Raw genomic sequence first — 26,997 nt, 5'->3', positions numbered from 1 at the left:
CATAAGATGGCGGAGTAGCAAGGCTAAGCAATTGCCTTGAGTCTCCTGGCTGGCTTCGGTGCGGGTCTCCGCAGCAGCAACGATCGCTGAGCGAAGAGTGCCGACGGTCTTTGGCCAGGATGCCGAATATCAAAATCTTCAGCGGCAGCTCCCACCAAGACTTATCCCAGAAAATTGCTGACCGCCTGGGCCTGGAACTAGGCAAGGTAGTAACGAAGAAATTCAGCAATCAGGAGACCTGGTAAGGGCGAAGTTGGGTCCCCGATCGTATTTCACCTGTCCAGGCGGCGGGGTAGGGAGATGGGGCCGCCGTTTGAGCTCCGTTCGACTGGAGAGGAGAGGGAACAGGCTGCTCTGGTTGGCGCGCCGCGCGGGCTTGTTTCCGTTATTTTACCCCTCGCGGGAGGATCCTGTTCATTCTCTTGGTGCGGTGGGGTGGAGTCAAGATGAGGCTTGAGGCAAAGACGCTGAGTAAGATGGCAAGGATAGAACCCCCCAGTGCGGGAATACTGGCTTCCTAAAGCGGTGGGAATAGACTGACGCTTAGCGTTAGCCGCACAGACACGTGGCTCTGTCGATTTCCTTGTGGAGCCATCCAGCACTGCTGGCTTGCGTTCGCTTAGGCACTTGGTCTGGATGCACCGGAGAACCGAACTTACCTCATTCTGAGTCCCGCTGGTCTTTTTCCTACAATGTTAAGAATCTGCTTTTTCCATCCCCAACCATTTCAGTCTGGGTTGTTTCTAAGGGAAACTGTTGAGTGCCCTCAAATACTGTACTACGAACTTCCTTACATTGCTAAGCGTTGGCTTTTCTTGTCTTTGGAATTCTTTATCAGATAATTAGAGCCACACTAAAGCGAAATCTAATCAATCAGATGTGTGTCCGTAGTAGCCGCTTTCTCAGGGAACCCTACCTCTGGAATCGGACCTTTGACATTCCTCCTTGCAGCAAGTTCCACATCTAATACAAAAGCTAAGCGTGTTTCTTAGTAGCAGTCTATTCTTGATCCATCTACTAACCCTACTGCTACCTGGGGTAACTTGGGAACAATTTTACAACCGAATATTAAGATAGTTAAGGACGGATGAAATGGAAAACCTGATTTTAGTTTTCATTGTCTTGCCGGTAGAACTTTCTCTCTTGCTTCCACACACTACCTGCCTACTCCACCATCTTAGAGATCATTTGGTTACCTGATCATTTCAACTTCCTTTCCATTTAAGGTGAACTCCTGTGGTTCTAATACATGGGGCCTTGAAAAGGTTCAAGGAAATGGATTTAGTTCTATGAACTAAAGATTTTTATACCAAAATAAGATTGTATTTTAATACCATTTACCAGGAACTTTTGGAAGCACCCACTTGTGTAGTTTGTGCTTTGTCTGTACCCTATTCGTCAGATCAGCGCTCTTGACACTCTTACCCATGCAATCTTCTGTGAATGGGGCCGGTTTTAATCAAAGGATCAGTTCAATTTTCCTAACTGCTCTTCACTTTTTTCTTTACATCGATTTCCCAGTGTAATTTCTTTTGGAGACCCCTCCTATAGAAATAATGGATAGCTCCTTCCTGGTTTATTGTGCCACTGGTAGTGATGCAAGTTATAAGGCAAACACTGATGCCCTCTGTAACCAGGCAGCAGCTTGTGGCAGAGAGGATCACCAGCTGCTGCTTTAGCTTTGGATGCACTGGTTTCCCTTAATACAAAACAGGACCCAACTCTGGCAATATAGCTAAAGAACAAGAATATTTCATCTAGAGGTTTTCTTCAGTCCCTGTTAGAAAATTCTTTACTGAAAATATAAAATCTCTTGTTGATCTTTCGCTCCTCTACTTGATACAATACCCCACATGCTAGGCTGTGTTGGGATAAGTGGAGGAGTTTTGTATTGCTTGATTTCAGTGAAGCCCAACATGGATAATTGCTGACTGGTTAGATTTCTTTGCTTCTGACTTAATCATTAGCTTTTTGGTTCCTTAGAACCAAGATTTCTGCCTCAGAAATCTTACATATTTTTAAATATGTGTGTTATCTCGGGAGCTTTCCCTGCACTCATTCCACCCAAACTTGATTTTGCCACTCTGCAGAAACTAGAACTGCTCCTCCAGTAACTCCTGTTGGGATCTAAAAGTCGTGGACAGGGACTAGTGCAGTAGCAAAGTAGCCTGAGCCTCTGTTTGCTGTGTGGGCATCCCATATGGGCACCAAATTGTTTCAACTGTTCCATTTCCAATCTAGATTGCTGCTAATGTGCCTGGGAAAGCAGCAAAAAATGGCTTAAGTTCTTAGGACCCTGTACCCACTTAGGAGACCTGGAAGAAGCTCCAGGCTTCTGACTTCCGACTGAACCAGCTCTGGACACTGTGGTCATTTGGAAGTGAAACAGTAGATGAAATGTGTCTTTCTATGTTTTCTCTGTAGGTCTGCCTTTATAATTAAAAAAAAGATAAAATAAAAGCAATGTTTAAAAAGGTCATGGACAGGGCCCAGCGCGGTGGCCTAGCAGCTGAAGTCCTTGCCTTGAACACACCGGGATCCCATATGGGTGCCGGTTCTAATCCTGGTAGCTCCATTTCACAGCCAGCTCCCTGCTTGTAGCCTAGGAAAGCAGTCCAGGATGATCCAAAGCCTTGGGACTCTGAACCGGCATGGGAGACCCGGAAGAGGCTCCTGGCTCCTGGCTTTGGGTTGCCTCAACTCCAGCCATTGTGCTTACTTGGGGAGTGAATCATCAGATGGAAGATCTTCCTCTCTATCTCTCCTCTTCTCTATATATCTGACTTTCCAATAAAAATAAATAAATCTTAAAAAAAAGGTCATGGACAGAGAAACTCAGAGAGCTGTGGATCATCTGATGTAGAATTGCAGCGCACATTCTAAAATGGAAAACAAAGACATAAACAAATGAAAAACCAACTTTGCTGTTTGCTACAGTTGAACAGAAACTCAGGGCTTGATGCTGCCCTGAGCAGAGGAGCTGTCCTTCTGAAACCACAATTCTACTTGTCTTGTTGCCTATGGAAGAAACATTTATACTTGGGTGTGCATTGTTATGTGTGTAAGTATGCACAAAGATAGAGATTTAAAAGGCATTGAAATCAAAACCTGCATTTGAATCCTTAAGCTTTTTTACCTCAATTTTATCAGTCATGTAGGAAAAGGAGGGCTCCAAAAAAAATTCATGGAAAATGCGTGCTATAAAAAATTGATTTCAAATTGTTTTTTAAACCAAAATAAGCATGATTCAATTTTCCAGCTTTTTGAAATACTCTCCTATTTACCTACAGTTACTGAATGGATTAGGTGACATGAGAGTAAAGTTCTTAGAACCTTCTGTAACACATTCTAAATTGCAACAATAAATGTTAGCAAGAAGGGGTGCTGAGATGTGTCATATACGAGACCAAAAAAGACATCCTAATTCTGCCATCCAAGAGAGACAGAGAGGTGTTGCATCCTCAGATTTATACCTCAAATGGCCATAACAGAAAGGACTGGGAAAAGGCCACTCCAAAGCCAGGCGCTCCCATCAGGCTCACTCTTGTAGGTGGCAGAGAGCTAAACCCTTGAGCCCTTTGCTGCCTCCTGGGTGCCTGGCAGGAGGAACCCGGATCAGATGGCATAAAGGCAGGACTCCACCCAAGCCTGTCCCATGGAATGTGTACTCTCCTGCTGTGCTACAACATCCACCCTTTTACCTGGCCTTTAAGACTTGAATATACAAAATTTTTCTTGATCTGTTCTTAATATATATATATATTTATATATATTTAACATATATATTATATGTATATATACACATTTAATATATATGATTTATTTATTTTTATTGGAAAGTCAGATATACGGAGAGGAGGAGAGACAGAGCGGAAGGTATTCTGTCTGATGATTGACTCCCCAAATGGCCGCAATGGCTGGAGCTGAGCCATCCCAAAGCCAGGAGCCAGGAGCCTCTTCCGGGTCTCCCATGCCGGTTCAGAGTCCCAAGGCTTTGGATCACCCTGGACTGCTTTTCCAGGCCACAAGCAGGGAGCTGGCTGTGAAATGGAGCTACCAGGATTAGAACCGGCACCCATATGGGATCCCAACATGTTCAAGGTGAGGACTTTAGCTGCTAGTCTACCGTGGTGGGCCCCTAATCTGTTCTTTTCAATATTGGTTTGAAAATGCTTTTGTTTATTTGGTCATCCTGTCTTGGCTCAGAGGGGAAGACAAGCATTTGTTGCCTAGGGTTTTCTTAAGAATGTTAATCTTTGGTTAGTTAATCCCATCTATTTTGTACTTGCCAATATCTCTGGTGCCTTGTTCTTGGAGATTTGCTTGCTATTTTTTCTTTCTTTTTTAAGAATATCATTGGCCTTTTGTAGTTTACTTTTTCCTTTTTTTGTATTTAAATTTCAGTGCCAGTTGGATGTGTTTATGCCTGATGGTAGAGAAGAAGGCAAAGTCAGGCTAGTTTTCTCGCCCATTGAGTAGTCATGGCTGATCTTCCAGCATCTGCAAACTGGGAGAATGGAGGGCCCAATGCCATTTGGAGAACATTCAGCTATCTTGAGGCAGAGAGCAAGGAATGTTACTCTAAATTGCTGAATTTGGTCTTTCTGCCTAATAGACTGTGTTATGTGCAAATTTTAGGAGAAGACTGTTCTTTCCATCAATGATGGCTGTAGTTTGCCTATTGGTTTATTGTACTAAAGAGGAGCCGTAGTTGAGATTTTTAGATGATTCCTTGAATTGTTTATTAACAAAACTGGGTAAGAGTACTTCAAAAAATAATGGAAAAATTGAGTGAAGAGATGTTCTTTTTGGTGCCCACTTGGAAGTCTTCTGCGATTATCTCTCTGAATATGCTCTCTATGTGCCATTCTCAAGGCCATCTTAAATCCCAGTTACATGAATATTCCCCACACACTCTTTTTAAAGATTTATTTCTTTTTATCAGAAAGGCAGATCAGATTCACAGAGAAGGAGAAACAAACAGTCCTTCCATCTGCTGGTTTATTTCCAAAATGACCGCAATGCCCGGGGTTAAGCTGATCCGAAGCCAAGAACCAAGTGTTTCTTCTGGGTCTCCCACGTGAGTGCAGGGTCCCAAGGCTTTAGGACATCCTGTGCTGCTTTCCCAGGCCACAGCAGGGAGCTGGATAGAAAGTAGAGCATCTGGGACATGAACCAGAGCCCAAGTGGGAACCTGGCACTTGCAAGGCAAGGATTTAGCCATTGAGCATCACACCGGACACTATTTGCCCTTTTCATGCTCTTCCAGGTATACCATAAGTTTTCTTTGTTCCTCTTCATAATTTTTTCCTCTCCTACTGTGTATTTTCCAACAGCTTGTCTTGAATTCTTCTGTTTAAAATATTCTGCTATTACTCACTTTATTACTTTTTAAATTTCACCCAGTGTACTTTTCACTTGAAGAATGTCTCCATGGTTTTGTTTAATTACTTCCAATCTATATCAAATCTGTTAGAATACTGAGTCATTTCTTTTTTTTTCCCCCCTCTGAATTTCATTATGTTTCCTTAAAACAAAATCTTCATCTGAGCATTTGGAAGTTGTACTTCTCAGCTGATTTTCTAGCTCCTTTTTGCTCTTTAGGTGAGATCATGGTGTCTCAGACATTCTTCATGCTTGTTGGTGTAGGTTGTCATCTGCGTGTTGAAGGACTCATTAAGCATGCTGGCTTTTTTTGCAGCTAGCCTTCTAGAAATTCTGAGCAGTCTGTTTTCTCTGGGCTTGCAGACACTTCTGCCATTTATCTTAGCATGAGATAGCATCTTAAGGTGAGGTTTTCCTAATGTCCACCACTAATATCTTTTTACTGAATCAGGATCCTATGATATTCCTCAAAGTTCACTAGACTCCAGAGTTTTCTGCCCGAGACTTGGACAAGTCCAGGGACTAACCATCAACACTTAGTCCCCCCACCCCTATTTGTCTAGGTCTAAGAAACAGTCCTGTGGGTTCTTACTGTCTGTCTGAGGTTGGGGAGAATGATAAAGGCAGCATCCTGACCACCCAAACTGACCTCAGGCTGGCTGTGGTTGAGTGTTACAGTCAAGGGACCCTACAAATTCCCCGGGGGTGAGCGGGGGGAATGTACCTAGTCCTGCCCAAGGCAGATAGTGACACATTCTAGGTCTGCCTGATGCTGGGCAGGTCTGGAGGCTCAGGCTTATACGCACCATCTTCCAGGTAACATCCCAAGCTACTTCTCTAAGTCTCTTATTTTAAAAAATTTATTGCATTATTTTGTGATACACTTCCATAGGCTCTGGGGTTTCCTTTACCCCTTCCCCAAACCCCTCCTCACCACTGATTTTTCCTTGTGTTATTACAATAGCATAGTCATTCATAAACACTCATAAGTCCATCAGTCTGTCTAAGCCTCTTACACACACACATATATATTAAGATTAATTTTATTTATTTGAAGGGTAGAGTTAGAGAGGAAGAGAGATCTTCCCTCTGCTGGTTCATTCACCTAATGGACATATCAACTAGAGCTGGTCAAGGCTGAAGCCATGAGCCAGGAGCTTCATCTGGGTCTCCCACATGGGTAGGACAGGCCAAACACTTGGGTCATCCTCTGCTGCATTTGCAGGCCTTTATCAGGGAGCTGGGTTATATGCTGAGTCACTGGATTTCTAACCAGTATTCTTAGGTGATGCCAACATCACAGGTGGCAACTTAACCCAATATGCCACATTGTTGACCCCTCCAAGTGTTGCTTATGGGGCTTGAGGGGTTTTTTGTTTGTTTGTTTTTGTTAGTTTTGCTTTGTTTTTTTTTCTCTGCAGGTGGTTGGGGGAGGGATGGCAGAGGCTGGCAGGCTGTGGAGTCTTCTGGTACTCAGTCCATAAGCATGGGCCTGGGCTTAAGAGATTGGGGAGGTGGGTAATACTCATCTGAATTTTTCACAATGGGCCTGGTACTGAGGTTTAGTTTGTTCTTCATCTCCCAGGGGGGAAATATCTCTGGACTTCTTACAGATGAGGGAGAAGGGATGCAGACAACTCTTTACATTTTTCCCCCCCTCTCTTTTTTTTCCTGCTGTCTTCAATGTAACTTTTCTTATTTTATACCAAAACAAGGAACTGTTGGTTCACCTCTCCCCTGGCTTCCATAGCACCTGTATAGGTCACTTGGGTATGTAAATAGTTGTCCACATTGATTTCCCTGTGGGAAGGTGCTCACTAGAGCATTGTACTCAGCTACCATGTTGGCTCCTGCCTCCAGATGTCAGAAATGCTTTGCATCAAAAGCAACCCATGTTCTGATTTCATGTATTCATGAATTTTTGAGATGACCTCATATATCAAAAATACTATAATTTTGACATAGAATCAATATGAGCGTTAGTGACACAGCTTCACCCTTCTCAATGTCTTCAAAACCAGAAATGGGATTTTACACTGAATAGTACTCCTCACAGTTCAGTTCCTCATTTCTACTGGCCACATTTCAGATGCTCGGAAACTGCACGGGCCAGTGGCTATTGTCACAGGAAGTGTACAATGGAGTTCAGCATCATGATGGTGGAAGAATTCACCAGAGCAGTCAGGTAGAATGGGCAGACTTTGATTTACTGAACACTGTATGGAAGCAAACAGTAGGCAGGACCACCAGAGATGGAGCGTTCTAACAGTGACTAGAATCCCAGGGGAATAGATATTTGCAAATAGCAGCTTCCTTTTAGTGAAGGTACATTTTCTTGTGGGCCAACTGGCTTTTCCAGTTGGGTCATTTTCCGTTCTGGGTCTAATCAGGGAGATTGTACCGCCCTTCTCTAGGTACTTACCGAGTCAGCTAGCTACCCCAGGGCAACCCTTGTAGCTACCATATTGATCTGTGTCATTCTAAGGCTTCTACTTTTTTGGGGAATACATAGAAAGCCCTCCCCAGCTTCCTCCTGTTTGTCTATTTGAATTTCAAACTGTCTCCAGAAAGAACTCCTTAGCATTGTCACACTTGACATTACCAAGAGCTTAAGCTGGTTTTAAGGCTGAGGTTGGTGGTAACAAAATGCCCTCAGAAGGGAAAATGTTAACATTTATTTAGGGCCTGGTGCAATGGCTCGGTAGCTAAATCCTCAGCTTGCATGTGCTGGGATCCCATATGTGTGCTAGTTCATGTCCCAGTTGCTCTGCTTCCCACACAGCTCCTTGCTTGTGGCCTGGGAAAGCAGTGGAGGATTGCCCAAAGCCATGGGAGCTGTACCCACAAGGGAGATCTGAAAGAATCTCCTGGCTCCTGGCTTCAGATCAGCTCTGCTCTGGCCATTGTGGCCACTTATGGGGCATGAGCTAGCAGGTAGAATATTTTTCTGTCTCTGCTTATCTCTAAGTCTGCCTTTCCAATAAAAAAAAAATAGATTAAAAAAAAGATACTAGCTACACACCAGAATCCAAAAACATTATTTTTAATTGAAAAGCAGATTTACAGAGAGGAAGGAAAGGTCTTCCAACTGCTGGTTCACTCCCCAAATGGATGCAACAGCCCAAGCCGAACTGAGCCATTCTGAAGCCAGGAGCCAGGAGCTTTTTCTAGATCTCCCATGTAGATGCAGAGTCCCAAGGCTTTGAGCCATCCTGCACTGCTTTTTCAGGCCGTAAGCAGGGAAGAGGAATGGGAAGCATAACAGCCAGGGTACATTCCCATAGGGAATTCTGGCACTTGGAGGTGGAGTATTAGCAGATTGAAACATTGTGCTAGCCCTGAGAAGATACTTGTCCCTCTACTTTTTGAAACTGTAGGTCAGGCAAAGTTCATCTAGAAGCTGAATCAAGTCAAGTAGAAGTTAGAAGAGAAAAGAGGATAGTGGTAAGCACTTGGCCTTGTGGCTAAGATATTATTTGAGATATCTTCATCTTAAATCAGAAGTATTTGGGTGTGATGCCTGTCTTCACTCCCCAATTCCAGGTTCCTGCTGAGGCACATCCCATGACACAGTAGATGGCTCAAGAGCTTGGGGCCCTGCAACCTTCACGGGTGACCCCTACGGAGATCCTGGCTCATGCCTTTCACCTGGCCCAACCCCATTTTTTTGTGGGCATTTCAACAGTGGACTAGCAGAGGAGAGCTTTCTCTTTATCTCCACCAATCTCAAGGAAAGGTTTCTTTTTAAAAAGTAGACCTATGTGAGTTCAGCAAAGTGACAGTTCAGACTTGATCTGTCAAGAACTTTTTAAAAAGAACCCCCTCCTCCTTTTTTTAATTGGAAAGGTAGATTCATAGAGAGGAGAGACACAGAATGATCTTCCATCCACTGGTTCACTCCCCAAGTGGCCACAACAGCCAGAGATAAGCTGATCTGAAGCCAGGAGTTTCCTTCGGGTCTCCCACATGGATGCAGGGTCCCAAGGCTTTGCGGCCTCCTCTGCTGCTTTCCCAGGCCACAAACAGAGAGCTGGATGGGAAGTAGAACATCCAGGACACCAAGCAGAGCCCATCTGGATGTTGGTGCTTGCAGGTAGAGGATTAGCCTGTTGAGCCACTGCCTCCCCTTTAATTAATTATTTAATTAATAATTAATAATATTAATTAAAATATTAAATAAAATTAATTAAATTAATTAATAATAAAATTAATTAAAATAATTAATAATTATTTAATTAATAAGAAATTAATTAAAAGGCAATTACAGGGAGGAGGAGCGACAGACAATCAATATGCTCGTTTACTGTTCAAATGGCTGTATTGTCCAGGGCTGGGCCAGGCTGAAGCTAGGAACCTAAAGTGCCTTCTAGGTCTCCCATGTGAGTACAGGGGCCCAAGTACTTGGGCAAGTTTCCACTGCCGTTCCAGGTGCGTTAGCAAGGGGCTAGTTCAGATGTAGCAGCTGGGTCTTGAACCAGTACCTATATAGGATATTGGCATTGCAGGCTGAGGCTTAGACGAATAGGCCATAATGTCAGCCCCAAGGCCTTGAAAAAACATGTGGTACCCCCATGCCTCTAGTGTGGAACCAAAAGTCAGTTATTTTTCAAAGGAAGAAAAGTCAGTTCTCTGAGTTTTCTCAGTAGCAGGCCTAGAGCGATGTTATGTTCTCCAAAGTGAATAAATGCAAGAGGTGGCCTAATCCTGAACATACTCGTTCATTGTTAAATGCATCCATCTGTTCATTCTATTTTTATAAAATACTTTTCAAAAATGTTAATTTACTTGAAAGGCAGAGGAAAAAAGGGATTTCCATCTGCTGGTTCACTTCCCAAATGCCCTAATAAACAGAGTTAGACCAGATTGAAAGCAAGAATCAGGAATTTCATCTCAGATCTCCTGCATGGGTAGTGAAAGGCCTGAGGACTTGGCATCATCTCCTGCCTCGCAGGGGTGTGCATTAGCAGGAAGCTGAACTGGAAGCAGAATAGCTAAGAGTTAAACTTGCACTCTGAAAAGGACGGGGTATCTGAAGTGCTTAGTCCCTTATCCTACAACACCAACAGTGCCTGCGTCAGTTCAGCTCTGGTCTTTACCTTCATGGTGTTTGCATTCTAATGAGGGAGAAAGGTTATATAAATATCTATACATACATATATCTAGATCTGGATCTATTTAGATTAATCTCTACATACAGATCTATGTAGTCTGCCTAGATTTATCTAGATCTAAAAATATATAGATAAATCCATATCTATATGTATATATAAATAAATGACAAGTTGATTGTAAATGTTCTGAAAGGAATAAGCAGAATGAAAAATCTGGATGGGGCAATTGATTTAGTTTTTTATCACAGAGCATTTCAAACATACAGGATTATGGAAAGTCCTACAGTGACCCCTCCTACTCACCTATTTTGGCAGTTATCAGTTTAATAGCTAATGGCTTATAATTAATGGTTAATCTTGTTTCACTTATTTCCCCTTCTCTCACATACATAAATGCACACAATTGAATTATTTTGAAGCAAGCACTAATCACCTATGAATATATATATGTATGTGATATATATATATATATATACACATCAGTAACCACAATACCATTATTGTGTCTTAAAAATTGATAATGATCCATCAACAGCAAATAACTAGCCATATTTTCAAATTTTTCCTGTCTGATGCATGTGGCTCAGTCTGATTTGAGTCATCAAAAAAGAGCCCATAGATTTCAGTTGGCTGACCCATTAAATGACTTTTAATTTTATAGATCCTCTGGAAAGTCATTGTTGATGATATAGGGAAGGTGATTTGACTGAAGCTGTGAATGGGGGTGGGATAGGTTGTAGGGAGAGCATTCCAGGTAGGAGGAAGAGTGCAGAGGCTGTGAAGTGGGAAAGGGGGACAGGGAGAGTATGGCCTTCATGCAATGCATGAGAAGCTAGGCAGAAAATCTTGCTTGATGAGTTATTTCTCAAAGTGACTATTAAAATGAGAATTCTCCAGATTCTCCACCAGGGCTACATTGTTTCACAGACAGTATTATGGCGGGCCTAGGTTCTCTGGACTAATCACAGAAGTCACTTTGCTTTTACTGATACTTTTTTGAGCTCAGCTTTCTCTGAGGGCTGAGGTCATGGTTTACTCAAGTTTATCTGAGGTATAATAATCCACTTTTTGTTAAAATTGCATTTTGAGATAATTGTGGATTTGCATGCAATTGTAAGAAATAATACAGAGATCCAGTGTACCTATTATCCAGTTTCCACTGAGTTTCTAACCATAGTTTTTTCCAAACTAGTTTTCCTGCAAAACTATAGTATGATGTAGCAATCAGCATAGTGACATAGGTGTAGTCAAGATAAAAGGTCTTTCACTGCAGTGTCTTTCCTGTTATCCTGTTGTAACCCCACATCCACCTTTTCTTCTATGCCTCTATTTTTCCATCCTATTCCTTTTGTCTGGTTTTTGTGTCTAAGTGACATTGGCTTCATAAAATCAGTTGGACAGTTCTATATTTCCTACCAAAGACTATATAGAATTGATAAAGATTTTAAAAAGAAAAATATGTAGAAGATGTGGATGTGTGCTGGAGGCCAGCTCCAGCTGAGTTCGGAGCTTGAGAAGGGTGTGTGGAGTCGGCGTAAAGAGAAACATTGGACCACTACAATTTCATGATCATAATGGATCATGCAAGAAAGCTGTTCACTCTATTTATACAGAAGCCTTCACAAACTCTCCCACAGACTTTTTACGGTACAGTCAAGTTGGTGTTTTAAAAGGTATTTCTGCCAATTGTTTCACCTTAAAGCAGGATGTTATCCATCCTGACCCTGTGGTTACTTATCAATCAGTAACATTCCTACTACAATCCTCATTCTACAACTTAATCTTGAATCAGTTAAAGGGGGAAATTCATCACAGAAAGAAAAACCTAAAGATCAAGAAAAAACCCTAAACATAGATTCCCACTACACCCATGGGCTAAACAACCCTAGATTAATCTAAAAGCGTGTTCTACCTCAAGCTCTTCCAGCCTTATGGTTAATGGGGGCAGGTGAAACATCATGAATTATGAGACATTATTATTATTAGACGTTATTAGCAACATCAACTCCCAAACTCACATTGTAAAAACCAACTCTCAGGGGCAAACAACAATGCCTCAATAGATTACAGAATTCTCAGCAGGGTGGTTGAGTGTCCATGCCAAGAGGGGTGAAACTTCCTTGAGGTGGTTGGAGAGACATCCGCCAGGCCTTGCCTTGCAGCAGGAAGCTCCTCAAGGCCTTGCCAGCAGGGGAGCAGTTCTCTTCATACCTTAGTGTCATCCACACCCACTGCACGGACCCCAGCAGATGTGGATACAACATTGGAGTGCCTAGGTCTAGTGCTGGGCTCCAGTTTTCCAATTCTAGCCTCTTACTGATGCAGAACCTCAGACAATGGTTGAAGTAGTTAATTCCCTACAATCACCATCCCAGGAGGACTAGATGGGGTCCTAAGCTCCTCGCTTTGGTGTGGCCCAGTCCTGGATGTTGTGGGGATTTAGTAAGTGAACCAACCAATGGAAACTCTTTGTCTCTAGGTCTTACATATATTAATACATACATATGTACACATGTGCATGCATAAAGCATATTTTATTACATGTATATACGCATATGTATGGGTTTTTTTCTATTTATTTTTATTGAAAAGGCAAATCAGATTTATGGAGAGAAGTAGGAAGAAAGATCTTTAACCCACTGGTTCACTCCCCAAATGGCCACAACAGTGCAAGCTGAGCTGAGCCAATCAGAAACCAGGAGCCAGTATGCTAGGGATGGTACTGTTATAAATAGAAAACATCATTATAGAATAGTGGTGATTCGTGCTTTATTATGTCTACTTTTGCTAGGTATGGATTATAGATAGTGTGTCACATTTACATTCACATTGGGCATATCTGTATGATGATGTACACTGCTTAGTGATATTGCAGTGCACTTATTTGTAAGCACTTTACACTAATAGTATCAAATCATCTTCACATCATGTTATATGTAGATGGTAATGTGTTGTATAAGGCACTGAACTGAAAGTGAAACATGAATGTGCTTCTAGTATAGGGGCTCCTTCCAGAGGATTTTCTGAAGTCTGAAGGGATCAGTAATTGTAAATCACATACTGCTTATGAGTGGCGAAGTCGTGTTTCTGAGAACTTACTATATGTAGAAGCCTAGCACTTAAAATCTTTTCTTAATGTTGTGCTTTGTCCATTGCAGCGTGGAGATAGGCGAAAGTGTCCGTGGAGAGGATGTTTACATTGTGCAGAGTGGTTGCGGTGAAATCAATGACAATCTGATGGAACTTCTGATCATGATCCACGCCTGCAAGACTGCCTCGGCCAGTCGGGTGACCGCAGTCATCCCATGCTTCCCTTACGCGCGGCAGGATAAGAAGGATAAGGTAGTAGAGGAATCTTTTAAGATTTGTTTGTGTATCTGAAAGGCAGTTAGAGAGAGAGGAAAGAGATCTTCCATCTACTGATTCACTTGCCAAATGGCATAGTAGCCAGAGGTTGAGCTAGGACAAAGTCAGGAGCCAGGAACTCCTCCTGGGTTTCCCACATGGGTGACAGGAGCCCAAGTGCTTGGCACATCTGCTGCTGCTTTCTCAGATGCATTAGCAGGGAGCTGAACTGTTGCTCATATGGGATACTGGTATCCCAGATGGCTGCTTAACTCACTGCCACAACCCCAGTCACAGGATCTTATTATCTTTTTTGTTTTGTTTTGTTTTGATTTATTTTGATTGGAAAAGCAGATTTGCAGGGAGAAGAAGGAACAGATCTTCCATGTGCTGGTTCACAACCCAAGTGGCTGCAACAACCAACAGATTGGCCAGATTGGCAACAACAGATTGGCTGAGCCAATCTGAAGACAGGAACCAGGACCTTCTTCCAGGTCTCTCATGTGGGTGCAGGTTTCCAGGATTTGAGGGAATACTCTACTGCTTTCTCAGGCCACAAGCAGGGAACTGTATAGGAATTGGAGCAGCCAGGATATGAACTGGCACCCACATGGGATTACAATGCAAGCAAGGCCAGGGTTTAGCCACTAGGCTATTGTACCCCTCCTTTTTTTTAAACAGGGAATGCAGAAACAATTTCCTGAAGTCCCCCCACCTCCCTTAAAATCCTTATCTATCAAGTACGTATCTGTAGGGTATTTTAAAACAATGCTTTCTTAGATATTATCTTCAAATTGGTAGATATTATACGTTTATATTAAAGTCACACTGTAGTAGTTTGTTATTCAAGTCACACATAAATTTAAGTTAGTTCACTGGCATTTTGTGGTGTGGGTGGGTGGTAAGATTTATTTGGAAGACAGAAAAAGATCTTCTAGTTGCTGGTTCACTGCTCAAATGCCCACAAACAAACAAACAAACAAGCAAAACTCAAAAACCAGGGTTGAACCAGCTGAAGCCAGGAGCCAGGAACTCTATCCCGATCCTACCTGTAGATTAAGGGGGGGCAACAATTTTGGCCATCTTGGGCTGTTTTTCCACATATATTCTATATGCTGCTTTATTCCTCAAATACCTACAAAATTCAGGCCAGACCTGGTCAAAGCCGAGAGCGCAAAACTCCATCTGGGTCTCCCAGTCGAGGCTGCCTCCTAGGATGTGCACTGATAGGAATCAGGGTAGAAATCTGCCCGGCTGGGCCTTAAACCTAGCAGCTGTGATTTGGGATGCAGATTTGCAAGTTGCAACTTGAGCTGCTGTGCCCAATGCCTACCCCTGAAATGTAATTTTGGACTCTGGCATGTTAGCAATAGTGTGCAGGTTTGAGAATATGGATTCAATGAGTTTTTTTTTTTTTTTTAAACAATATAGTTACTTGAAAGGCAGAGTGACAGAGAAATTCAGAGAGACAAAGAGGTCTTCCATGTGCTTGTTCACTCCCCAATACCTGTATTAGTCAGGGCCAAGCAGAAGCCATAAGCTGGGAACTCCATCCAGGTTTCCAACGTGGATAGCAAGGGCCACGTACTTGAGCCATCTCCCACTACTTTCCTAATCATATTAGCAAGGAGTTGGATCAGTGGCTGAATAGCCAGGATTGAAACTGGAGTTCTGATATTGGATGCCAGTGTTGCAAGTGATGACTTAACCAAGCCTTCTGTGCCATGATGCCAGCTCTCCTGGAGATTTTAAGAAAAGTATTAAACAAAAGAAAACAGCAAAACATTTGAAGTCTGCCTAATTTGAATAAGCTTTGGAAGCACTTGAGTAGACTGAAAATGCATTGTTGTTTTATTTATTGAAGTGCATTGAGATGGTAATGTTCATTTCTTTTTTGTTCTGGTTTTTTTTATATATAAAAGATCTTATATATTCATTTGAAAGGCAGAATAGAGGGAGAAAGAGAAAGATGTATTTTCCCATCTGCTGGCTCTCATTTCCCAAGTGGCTGCTGTAGCTGGGGCTGGACCAATCTGAAGCCAGGAGCCAGGCGCTTCTTCCAGGCCTCCCCAACTGAGTGCAGGGGCTTAAATACCTGGACCATCTTTCACTGCTTTCCCAGGCACATTAATGGGGAGCTGGGTTAGAAACAGAGCAGCCAGGATTTAGAGCAGTGCCCATATAGGGTGCTGGCATTGCAGGTGGAGATTTAACTCATGATGCGGCAACAGTACTATTTTAGATTATGATCTATTTAAAGCCAGTGGTCATATCTGCTCTTCATAGTAATAAGTATATAATAAGTGTTTCTTAAGCAAATGAATTGATTTTAGGATTTCCGGTTTTCTTTCATTTCCTTCCCTCGCTAGAGCCGGGCTCCCATCTCAGCCAAGCTTGTTGCAAACATGCTGTCCGTGGCAGGTACTGATCACATCATCACCATGGATCTACATGCTTCTCAAATTCAGGTATCGGTGGAAGTTCGGTGCTGGGGGTTGCAGTAGTCGGGGGAGAGGACTGACAGTTCTGAAGACTGCAGAGCAGGCAACAACTGCCCAAGTGCAGCCCAAAAAACTAGATATTCAACGACATTTTAAATGTGTTCTCTTTAAACACATTTTGTGATCGTAGCTATTTGGGATGATGAGAGGGAGGCAGTCTGGCACTACGGGATAAGCATAAGCTTGGGATCAGACCTCGCCATAATATTGGTGCTTACACTAAAGGCTTGGATAAGTATGTCTCTGAACATTGTTTTCATTATTGTGAATATAAAGTGACATTAAATTCATAGTATAATACTTGCTACTGTAATGGTAAGTTCTCAGTACTGCGAAGCTGTTACTTTTCCTTTTAAATATCCAAAGCCTTAAGTTGAGAGCCACAAACTCATAGTAAGAGGAATGAAACACAACCTTTATTTTGTACACTTAAAAGAGATCTTTTTGGCATCATTGTCAGATTTGTGGCAATCCAGTGATTACATAGAACAGGAGATTGTACATATTTAGTAGAGTAAGAACACATTTTTAAACTTAAAAAATTATTTAAGGCAGAGTTACAGAGGACAGAGATGTTCAGGCCACCTGGTTCACTCCCCAGATGACTGAAATGGCCAGAGCTAAGCCCATCTGAAGCTAGGAACCAGTAGCTTTTTCTAAGACTCCCACATGGGTGCAGGGGTGCAAGAGGTTGAGCCATCTCCCGCTGCCTTCCCAGACCGTAGGCAGGGAGCTGGATGGGAAATAAAGCAGCCGGGACATAATCTGGTACCCATCTGGGATGCTGGTGCTGCAGGTGGAGGCTTAGCATATTATACCACTGCACCAGCCCATACATTAACTAGAATTATAACAGACATTCTTTTGGCACCTCTGGTTTGACAGTTAAGCAACATTCAGAGGCATGGAGCACTGTTTATTAATCTACGAGTCTGCAGGTTAGTTGGACAATCCTGATAGACACTGGCTGAATTTGGTTGATCTTCACCACGGTTTGCTCATGCTGCTATGATGAGTTGTGGGTTGGTGTTGCTGATCTTGACTGGTGTCTCTCAGCTGAGATTTCAAAGTGTTGTTTTTACAGTCTACGTCCTGGGCATGCCTTCCTGCTTGAGTTTCACAATGTGATCTTCTTGGGGGCATGTTGCTCCCGTGTTAGGATGTACAAACAGAATAGGAAGGAACGTGAAGCAGGACTGATGGAGCTTCCACCTGCAGGGCTTCTTTGATATCCCAGTGGACAATTTGTACGCCGAGCCTGCTGTCCTGAAGTGGATCAAGGAGAACATCTCCGACTGGAGGAACTGCACGATTGTTTCCCCTGACGCTGGTGGAGCTAAGAGGTAGGGTGGGTGTGAGCACTTCTCCCAATGCATTGGCCAAGAAGTCTTTTCGACAGTTGGGTGTGACGGTCAGCTTTCCATAATCATGGCAAACACCCTGAATCAGTCAGCTTAGAAACAGTTGGCTTAGCTACAGTTTTGGAAGTTCAAAGTCCAAATAACGTAGTATAGATTTTGGCTTTGATGAGGAGTCTGACAAACCACATAGTGGGAACATGTGCACTGGCAGGCAGGCTCAGCAGGTGAGACAGGAAGTGGGGAGGGATGGAGCGAAACTCAACACTTCAAACACAACCCTCTTGTGAGAACTACCTCCCAGGATTGGTCGAGGTACCTACAGATCGCCCATGAGGCTCCATGTCCTAAACGTTCCATCTTCTCTTAGCAGTGCCACTCTGAGGATCAAGCCTTTTGGGGCAAAATTCTAGTTGTAAGCCATTGTGGTTCTTGTCAGAAAGTAATGTTTTGTTTTCATCTGACTGGCAGTTTTTCAGTACTTCAGAATGGGTATATTAGGAGCTGGACATGGATTGGATGTCACTTTACTTACTCCTCTTGCACTGTCTCTAGTTACTTCTTGGAAGACAAAGCCAAAAAGGGGCCCTAAATAAGCATGGTGTCGTGAACATAACCGTCAATAAGATTAGTAACTTCACTAGCAATGGTTCTCAACCCACTAGAAAGAATAGAAAATTCGGTGTTCTAATGAATGGCAGCTGCTATTACATCACATTAGTTTTATAGACCTCTTACAATGCTGATGGTTACATGTTTCAATCCTTGTTAAGAAAGAAGCAAAATCCTGAAGTACAGGATCTTTATTAAAAGCCAAGAATTTAAACAAACTCTTTACCAAGGATTTCCATTTACACTACAACTCCCATGGTGCAGACTCCAAGCCCCATGATGTTGTTAGTGGGTTGCTGACAGTAATACATTCAGAAGTATGACACTTGTTCTTCTGGTTGTGAAACTAGAATGAAGAACTAGAAAACACGGGTTAGGAAAAGCTAATTCACAACTTAGAAAAGTTGTGACTTAAACGACTTCTTTATTTCAGTAACTTGGCTGAACTGAGAAGCTGTGAGCACGTTCTGTTTGCAGCCAGCTGTTTGGCTTGGTGAGCAGTACTAGAAATAGCCTGAAAAACAGGTCCCTACTGGAAGTTGTCCAGCTTGCCTTCATTTGATCTGACCATTATTTATATATTGTCATGTTCTCAGTTAGCAGGATTTTCTTGACAAAACTGGATCCAAGAAAACTGAATTTGATAGATAATTGCCACCTAATGATTTTTTTTTTTTCATTATACTTATCTTGCAGTGGTGACGTGTTTGCCAAATGAGTCACTGTCATTTCTGACTTGGCAAGGTTTGGGGGAACAGCTGTGATTTATGTGGTAGTAATTCTCCACTCAAGGGATTAGGGGGCTACTTTCCTAGTTCTTTTTATGCTTTGTTGACTCTGAGTTTGCTGACCATTTGGATGATTTGAGACTTTGGGGGGCGGGGGGGACCATAATCTTCCTTGGATGAGTAACCCTTGCAAACAGATTGGTTACTGTAATGTTATGAGCCTAAGCAGAGAGTAAGTAAGAATAGAATCTGTGGTTCATTTCAATCAAGTTACAAATGTCACCTAAGTTGTGGTTCTGAATTTTTTAGGGTCACATATTTTCCCTATTCAAAATAAAACCTGGAATATGTGGCCACAAGGGAACTAAGACGTAATGCCATGGTTGGATCGCAGCTTTCTTTCAAAACCAGACTCAGGTGGCTTCTTCAGCCATAGTGCAGCCCAGAGGTTGCATATTCACCAGGGCAGCCCACTGTCACTTACGCTGCAAGCATTTATGCTTCAGTGTTAGGTGGCACATGGTCACCACTTCCCAGCCACTTTTGTCTTGAATAAGAAAAAAAAGTTGTATTTTGACTTGGAGATATTTTGGTTTAGTTCATTGTTTAAAACGTTTCTAAAAATTATGGAAGGACCTCCCCTGTGGTGCCCAAGTCACCAGCTGTTGGTGGGGATTTTGCCACCAACACTAGGGGGCGCTATGGCCACGGGAATTGAAACATGCTGGCTATTATTTCCCTTTTGCAACACTTCTCACCATACCCAAGGTCATGAGTTGGCCTTCATGGGACTTTCTGCAATTCCAGTTTTTGCTGAACATGTAGCAATTGTACTTCCTTTATAGAGTAGAGTGTGATAAGATATTATACAGCAGGTACTGAACAACTCAGAATAATTAACATATCATTGCTTTGCTGGGAGGCCTCCAGCTCCTCTCTTGCTGAACCTTCGGAAAATATTTAATAGGGTATTGTGAACTGTGGTCACCTGAGTGTGCTGTGGAACACTAGAACACCTCTCTTCCATCTGCCCTGACATACATTGTAACGGACACACCCTGTTTTACAGAGTGACCTCCATTGCAGACCGGTTGAATGTAGACTTTGCCTTGATTCACAAAGAGCGGAAGAAGGCCAACGAGGTGGATCGCATGGTGCTCGTGGGAGACGTGAAGGATCGGGTGGCCATCCTGGTAGATGACATGGCTGACACGTGTGGCACCATCTGCCACGCAGCCGACAAGTGAGTGCACAGTGATGGGACTGATGGTTAGAAGTGAAAGATGCATGCGTCACTGCTGCCTAGATGCCATGAACTGGCCAGTTCTTTCTGAAGAGATCAGCAGCTTTATCACTCTTTGCTTACATTGTGATATAAATTTGAGTTCTCTTTCTTTTGTTGAAATATCCATTACCTAGATTATATAACAAACATTTTGACTGTTTTTAGATTTATTTGAAAGGCAGAGCAAGAGACTTTGTTCAAGAACCATTGCCCCGATTGATTCTTAATTTTTCTTTATTTGAAAGGTGGATTTACAGAGAGAGGGAGATACAGAGAGATTTTCCATCTGCTGGTTCACTCACCAAATGTTTACAATGGCCAGAGCTGAGCCAATCCAAAGCCAGGAGCCTGTAATTTCTTCCAAGTCTCCCACATGTGTGCAAGGACCTAAGGACTTGAGCCATCCTCTGCTGCTTTCCCAGGCCACAAAGTAAGGAGCTGGATCATAAGTGGAGCAGCCAGGACATGAACTGGTACCGCTTTGGGATGCTGGCACCATAAGTGGAGGCATCATAATGTCACAGCATCAGTCCCAACCTTGTTTGCTTCTGATAGTTTATTTTAACAAGTTATGGTAAAATTCCACAGATCTGAACAGACATAAATGCAGTACTTTAAAAAGTTCATGAACATGGAATTCAAAGATAAGTATTTTAATGCAAAAAAATTTAAAAACACTATGCATATTTTTCTGTGCATTAAAGTTCTTTTATATTTAACTTTATTTTTTTCAAATTATTTTTCATGATAGAGTTCCTTAGCTTCAGGGATTTTCCCTTCCACCTCTCCTACCCTCTTATCCTCCACTCTTTTCCCCTATGTTATAACAATAGTTATTGTATTTTTAAAGAGTTATTTGTTTTTCATTGGAAAGGTAGATTTACAGAGAGCGGAGACAGAGAGATCTTCCATCTGCTGGTTCACTCCCCAAATGGCCTCAATGGTTGGAGCAGAGCTGACCTGAAGCCAGGAACTTCTTCCAGAAGCTTCTTCCAGGTCTCCCACAGGGTGTAGCATCCCAAGGACTTGTGCTGTCCCCCACTGCTTTCCCAGGTCATAAGCAGAGAGCTGGATGGGAAGTGAAGCATATGGTTGCACAAGAGCCATCCTGCACCTCCATCCAGGTCTCCCGTAAGAATGACAGGAACCCTGGGGCCAGCATGGTGGCGCAGCACACTAATTCTCAATCTGTGGGACTGGCATTCTATATGGGCAGCTGGTTTGTGTCCTAGCTGCTTCATTTCCAATCCAGCTCCCTGCTAATGGACTGGCAAAGCCACGGAGGATGGCTTGGGTCCTAGGGCTCTGTGTCCACATGGGAGAACTGGAGGAAGCTCCTGGCTCCCGGGTTAACAGTGGGTCTGCTCCTGCTGTTACAGCTGTTTAGGGAATTGAACCAGCAGATGAAGCACCTCTCTGTCTCTCCTCTATTTAAAATCTGCCTTTCAAGTACAAATAAATAAATCTTAAAAAAAAAAAAAAAGGAAGAAGAATGGCAGGAGCCCCACGTACCTGAGCCATCACTCACTGCGTCCCAGAAACATGAGCTTGAAGTTGGATTGGAAGCACCAGGTAACCAGGACTCATAGCAGCACTTTAATATGGGGTGTAGGCACTCCAAGCAGTGGCTTAACCTACTGCGTGCCCATGCCCACCGCATTATTGTTTCCTATAAAGGTTTTATCTTTAGATGTGTCTGGGCCTCATACAGTACCTGGTACATAATAAATGTGAAAAGAAATCTGGGTTACTTGAATGGCCTCTGTCCTGGAAAAGTGTCCTCTTTCCGTATCATCAGGCCACATCTTCTGAAGCTGTGGCTTCCAAGACTGCGTCATGGTAAGATCCATAGCCAGATAACCAAAAACACTGGACAGTACTCTCCCCACGCATGGGTAAAAGAAGAGCTCCTATGTACACACAGCAAGGTAGCATGAGGTCTCTACAAGCCAAGAGATGAGACCTCAGAATGGAATGTGCTTTGCACCTTATCTTCAGAATTCCAACTTCCAGAACTGTGAGAAATGCATCATGGTTAAAGTCACCTGGGCTGTGATCATTTCTGATGGCAGCCGACCCAGACTTATGCATTCTTCCTCCCTTACTCACATTCCCTTCTGACAAGATAAATCCGAATCAACTCTCTTCTAGACTTCTCTTGGCTGGAGCCACCAGAGTTTATGCCATCTTAACCCACGGAATCTTTTCGGGGCCAGCCATTGCTCGCATCAATAATGCGTGCTTTGAAGCGGTGGTCGTCACCAACACCATACCTCAGGAGGACAAGATGAAGCAGTGCTCCAAGATCCAGGTGAGCAGGAGAGTGGCAGAGCAGGCCTTCATGGAGCAGGGAAAAGGTGCTTGTATTCCACGGATTCAGTGTCTGCACTCTCAAGATTACCATCTTTAGTTTTGAGGGAGCAGGTTATTCTGTCATAGGATCTGTGATCTAAAAAATTAAAAAGAAAACCTGTTTAAAAATGGCAATTACTAAACCTCATTATCTCCTAGCATGGTAGCTTCTCTATTGAACAGGCTTTCCAAGTGAGACTCACTCGTTTCCCCATCTGCCCTAGGCATAATGTGAACATTTAGATGGGTTGTATACTTCCTATGAGTTCAGCGTTTTTCAAAGTATTCCTAGATTTACAGTTCTTGTTGAAAGGGTAGATTCTTTTGCTTCATCTAAGATATGTTTAAGATCCTGGACCCAATATTTCTAAAGTAAAATGCTTCCCTAGGCAGTTATTAGGAACTAAAGTCTGAATGTCTTTGCAGTAAAAGAATAAGGCCTTCCCTGTGTACAGTACACCATTAGCTTTCTTAAATTATAGTATTATATAGTTGAAGGATTGTTGTCATTCACAAGGAGTTTTGTTTTAAGATTTATTTACTTATTCCCACCTGCTGATAGTCCCCATGTGACTACAATGGACAGGGCTGGGCCAGGCTGAAGCCAGGAGCTTAATCTGAGTTTCCTGCACAGGTAGAGGGGCCCAGTCATTTGGGTCATCTTGCTACTTTCCTGGACACATCAGCAGGAAAATTAGATCAGAAGTGGAGCAGCCAGGATACAAGTGGATGCTCATATGGGATGCCAGCACTGCAGGCGATGACATAGCTCTCCATGTCCCAATGCTGGCCACTTTAGAATTTCTTTTTTCAACCTAAAACATTATTTCCACTCGTTTTTAAAAGAATTATTTTATTTTGGAAGAACTTCAATGGAATTTATTGAGAGACAGAGAGATCTTTCATCCACTGATTTACTCTCCAAATGGCTTCAGTTGTGGGAGCTGGGCTGAGCTGACCCAGGTCTCCCATTTGCAGGAGCACAAGCACTTGGGGCATCCTCCACTGCTTTCCCAGGCCATAAGCCGGGAGCTGGATTGGACGTGGAGAAGCTGGGACTCTATTTGGTTCCTATGTGGGATGGTGACTCTACAGCTGGCTGCTTTACTTGTTATGCCACAGTGCCAGGCCCCCTTTCCATTATTAAGGATTTCAGAATGCCAGCCTACCACCTTGTTGATGATCCTGAGTCAATTTTTTCTCCATTAGCATCTGTGCTGTTTTCCTAAGTGGTTATGTTAATAATGTTGGGAAGAATGGGAGGCACCTGTAGGGAAACTACACGGTGGGGGCAGTTCTAGGAAGCAGAGCTCTTGCTGGGCTCAGTGGTGTCTCTAAGTTGGCCAGCCATCCTTATACAGATGGTACTGATCTGCAACCTTTCCTCCCTTTCTAGGTGATCGACATCTCCATGATCCTTGCAGAAGCTATTAGGAGAACTCACAATGGGGAATCTGTTTCCTACCTGTTCAGCCACGTCCCTTTGTAACAGTACTTCTGAGGCTTTTTCAAAATAAAAGCAACCCTACCCCTTGTTTTTCCCTTGGTATTTGAAGACACATTTCAGCTGAAGACCCACCTTGCTCCAGTGTAGTTTTCTACATCCTCTATCAGATATATTAGAGCTTATCCTTAACATGAGGGAAAGATAGATTGAGATGACCTGCTGGGACTCCTCGCCTGCCTTTGTCTCATTCTGGCTCCCTCGATGGAATTTGTCTTGAGCCTTGCAGCTTTAAGTTCAGCTCAGCTGCTACAAGATTTCAGACTTGGGATTTTTGGATATGACAAGGGGATGCTCAGACTACTTTGCATGTGAATGTTTCGTGTGTGTGTGTGTGTGTGTTCAGAATAACTAGCAACAAAGCCCACCCCTGTGACAAGCTCTTCAAGCTCTGTGCTAAATGACGAGTCTCAGGCAACCCCAAACCCAGCCCAGGTAGCTGAGCGGCCTCTAGGGAAGGAGCGGGCAGTTGAGCTTGAGCAGCTGTTCAGTAGGATCCGAAGTGGGGTGGGATACAACAGTGCTACAGGTGCTGCTTGGGAGGAAGAAGCCTGACCCATCCCCATCTCGCTTGACTGTGTAGTTTCAATTCTCCTTTGTATGTGTTCTTTTGGACTTGACCTTCAGCCATCTTTTCCTTTTCCCTGGCCTGACAAACTTTTGGGCCCAAGTGATCATTTCATCATGTCTGCTGGAAAGAAAACTTGCCTCCTGCTTTGTAATTATTAACATTTGCATTAGACTGACCTGCCACAGCTTAATCTTCCTTAGCCTACTACCACTGTGGTTGTAGGTTGTAGGTGATACTGTAGTGCCTTTGGATTAATTTAAGTATTTAAATTTTCATCTTCCTTCTTTGGATCTGTTTGGCCTCTCAAATGCTCCGAGATATCTGTTTAAGAAATGGATGTGATTATTGTCTTATATGGATAAATTTAATAAAGTATCTGTATTTGTGTGACTTGGCGTCTATGTCGTATGTATCTATACAGATCTTTGTTAATGGTTTGATTCAGGTATCTTCCTAACCAATGATAATGCTTACTTTGTTTCCAAACTTTACATTAAGTTAAGAGGAGATATCAGCATCAGTTTTATTCCCTCTAAAAGTTCGAAGATGTCTGGGGTTTACTGAGAACGAGATCAACTACAGTTCTTCTGATACATTATACATGGATCACAGGGAGGAGAATCATTTCTGTGATTTCTTCATTTTGAACCAATTTTGCCATGAAGTAATTTCCCTCTATTCATCAGTACTTGAATAGAGGGAAATAGGTCCTCTAAATAAAAGCAATTTTGAGAAGGTAAGCACACAACATTTAAGAATGAATTAGAATGCATTCCAAAACTTTAAGTGCCTTTCCTTGCACATCACCAAACAAGGGTGTTGTGTTCGCTTGGGAAGCTCCATGCTCCAGAGCTTGGTGAAATGTGTGCTTTGATTTTTTGAAGCCTGGGCCAACTTAGATTTAGTTTTTTGTTGTTTTTGGTTTTTTTTTTTTTTTTTTTTTTTTTTTTTTTTTTTTTGCTTTTCTTGGGAAATGGGATTTCTGCTTTACAATCAACCTTTTGACAAAAGCAGCTCAAGATGGACTGCGGTACCTCTAGCCCTCTTTCTTCTCAACATTTTGGCTCTGAGACAAGTGATTCTAGTAGCTTCCCTTTCATCCACTATTGATGCATTCTAGGACCCACAATGGATGCCTGATATTACAAATGTTACCAAACCTCTTGGACAATCTTTTTGTTAATCTGCACATAGTAATGATAAAGCTGAACTTATTAATGAAGTATAGGAAAAGATTAGTGATGATAAATATAATGCATTGAAATTCTCAGCATCACTATTCCAGTGTCTTGGGACTGTTAGGCAAAGTAAAAGTTACTTGAACTTAAATACTGCCAACTCTGAAAGAGTTAATCTGGTAACTGGCATAGATCATTACTAAGTAATTGCTGGGCAGATAGTATACACAGTGTGGATACACTGGACAAAGGAGTGGAACCCATCCTGGACAGTGCACAGTAGGATCGTGTGTGCATTCATTATGCTGCTCCAAATACCATACAATTTAAAACATGAATTATTTCCAGAATTTTCCGTTTACTTTCAGGCCTATGACTGACTGAATAACAGACCACATAAGGTGAATATGCAAATAAAAGAGAACAACTGTTTATTCTTTAAAGATCCATTTTATTTATTTAAATGACAAAAGTGAGAGGTCTTTAATCTGCTTTTTTACTCACCAAATGATGGCAAGGGTGAAGGCTGGGCAAGGCCTCCATCCATCTGGGTCTCCCATGTGGCTGACAGAGGCCCAATCACTTGGGCCATCTTCCATTGCTTTCCTAGGTACATTCGCAGGCTGCTGGATCATAAGCGAAGTAGCTGGGACTCAAACCAGCATTCATGGGATGCCAGCACCACAGGTGGTGGCTCAACTTGCTGTGCCACAATGCTGTTCCCAGGACTAATGTTTATAACAAGACTTCTACTGTGGGTCCCCTTGGATAGTCAATTTTGCTTCATTTTTCCTTAAATTTTATTTTTATTTGAAACGCAGTATTAAAGCAATTTTCCATCTTTTAGTTCACTCTAAATGGCAGGAATTGTGCTGATCCATAAGTGAGGAGCTAGGAACTTCTTAATGGGCATTGGGGCCCAAGGATTTGAGCTACCATTTGCTGCTTTCCCAGTTGATAAGCAGAGCTGGGTCAGAAATGCAGCAGCCAGGACTTGAAACCAGCACCCATATGGGATACCAGTGCCACCAGAGGCTCAACCTACTACACTATGGTGCCAGCTGCTG

The 26,997-nt window shown here is 42.7% G+C and overlaps 1 protein-coding gene across 2 annotated transcripts; it reads left to right on the top strand.

Annotated features, from left to right (window-relative positions):
- Positions 1 to 25,142, top strand: PRPS1 (phosphoribosyl pyrophosphate synthetase 1). 2 transcript variants are annotated; one of them, XM_040999725.1, is made up of 7 exons: positions 1 to 241; positions 13,655 to 13,838; positions 16,211 to 16,309; positions 17,561 to 17,685; positions 20,110 to 20,283; positions 22,477 to 22,636; positions 24,074 to 25,142. In XM_040999725.1, exons 1-7 carry the CDS (start codon positions 120 to 122, stop codon positions 24,164 to 24,166), a joined length of 957 nt encoding a protein of 318 aa, XP_040855659.1. In that variant the 5' UTR covers positions 1 to 119; the 3' UTR covers positions 24,167 to 25,142. The 2 variants fall into 2 exon arrangements, with proteins under 2 accessions (XP_040855659.1, XP_040855660.1); XM_040999726.1 differs by having other exon boundaries at positions 13,655 to 13,841.
- Positions 25,143 to 26,997: the final 1,855 nt, after the last annotated feature.

The sequence above is a fragment of the Ochotona curzoniae genome, unplaced genomic scaffold (assembly GCF_017591425.1).
Source record: "Ochotona curzoniae isolate NIBS_2020 unplaced genomic scaffold, NIBS_Ocur_1.0 scaffold_1852, whole genome shotgun sequence".
Lineage (NCBI taxonomy): Eukaryota > Metazoa > Chordata > Mammalia > Lagomorpha > Ochotonidae > Ochotona > Ochotona curzoniae.
The sequence above is the reverse complement of the archived record's forward strand: the minus strand, read 5'-3'. Positions and strand labels throughout refer to the sequence as shown.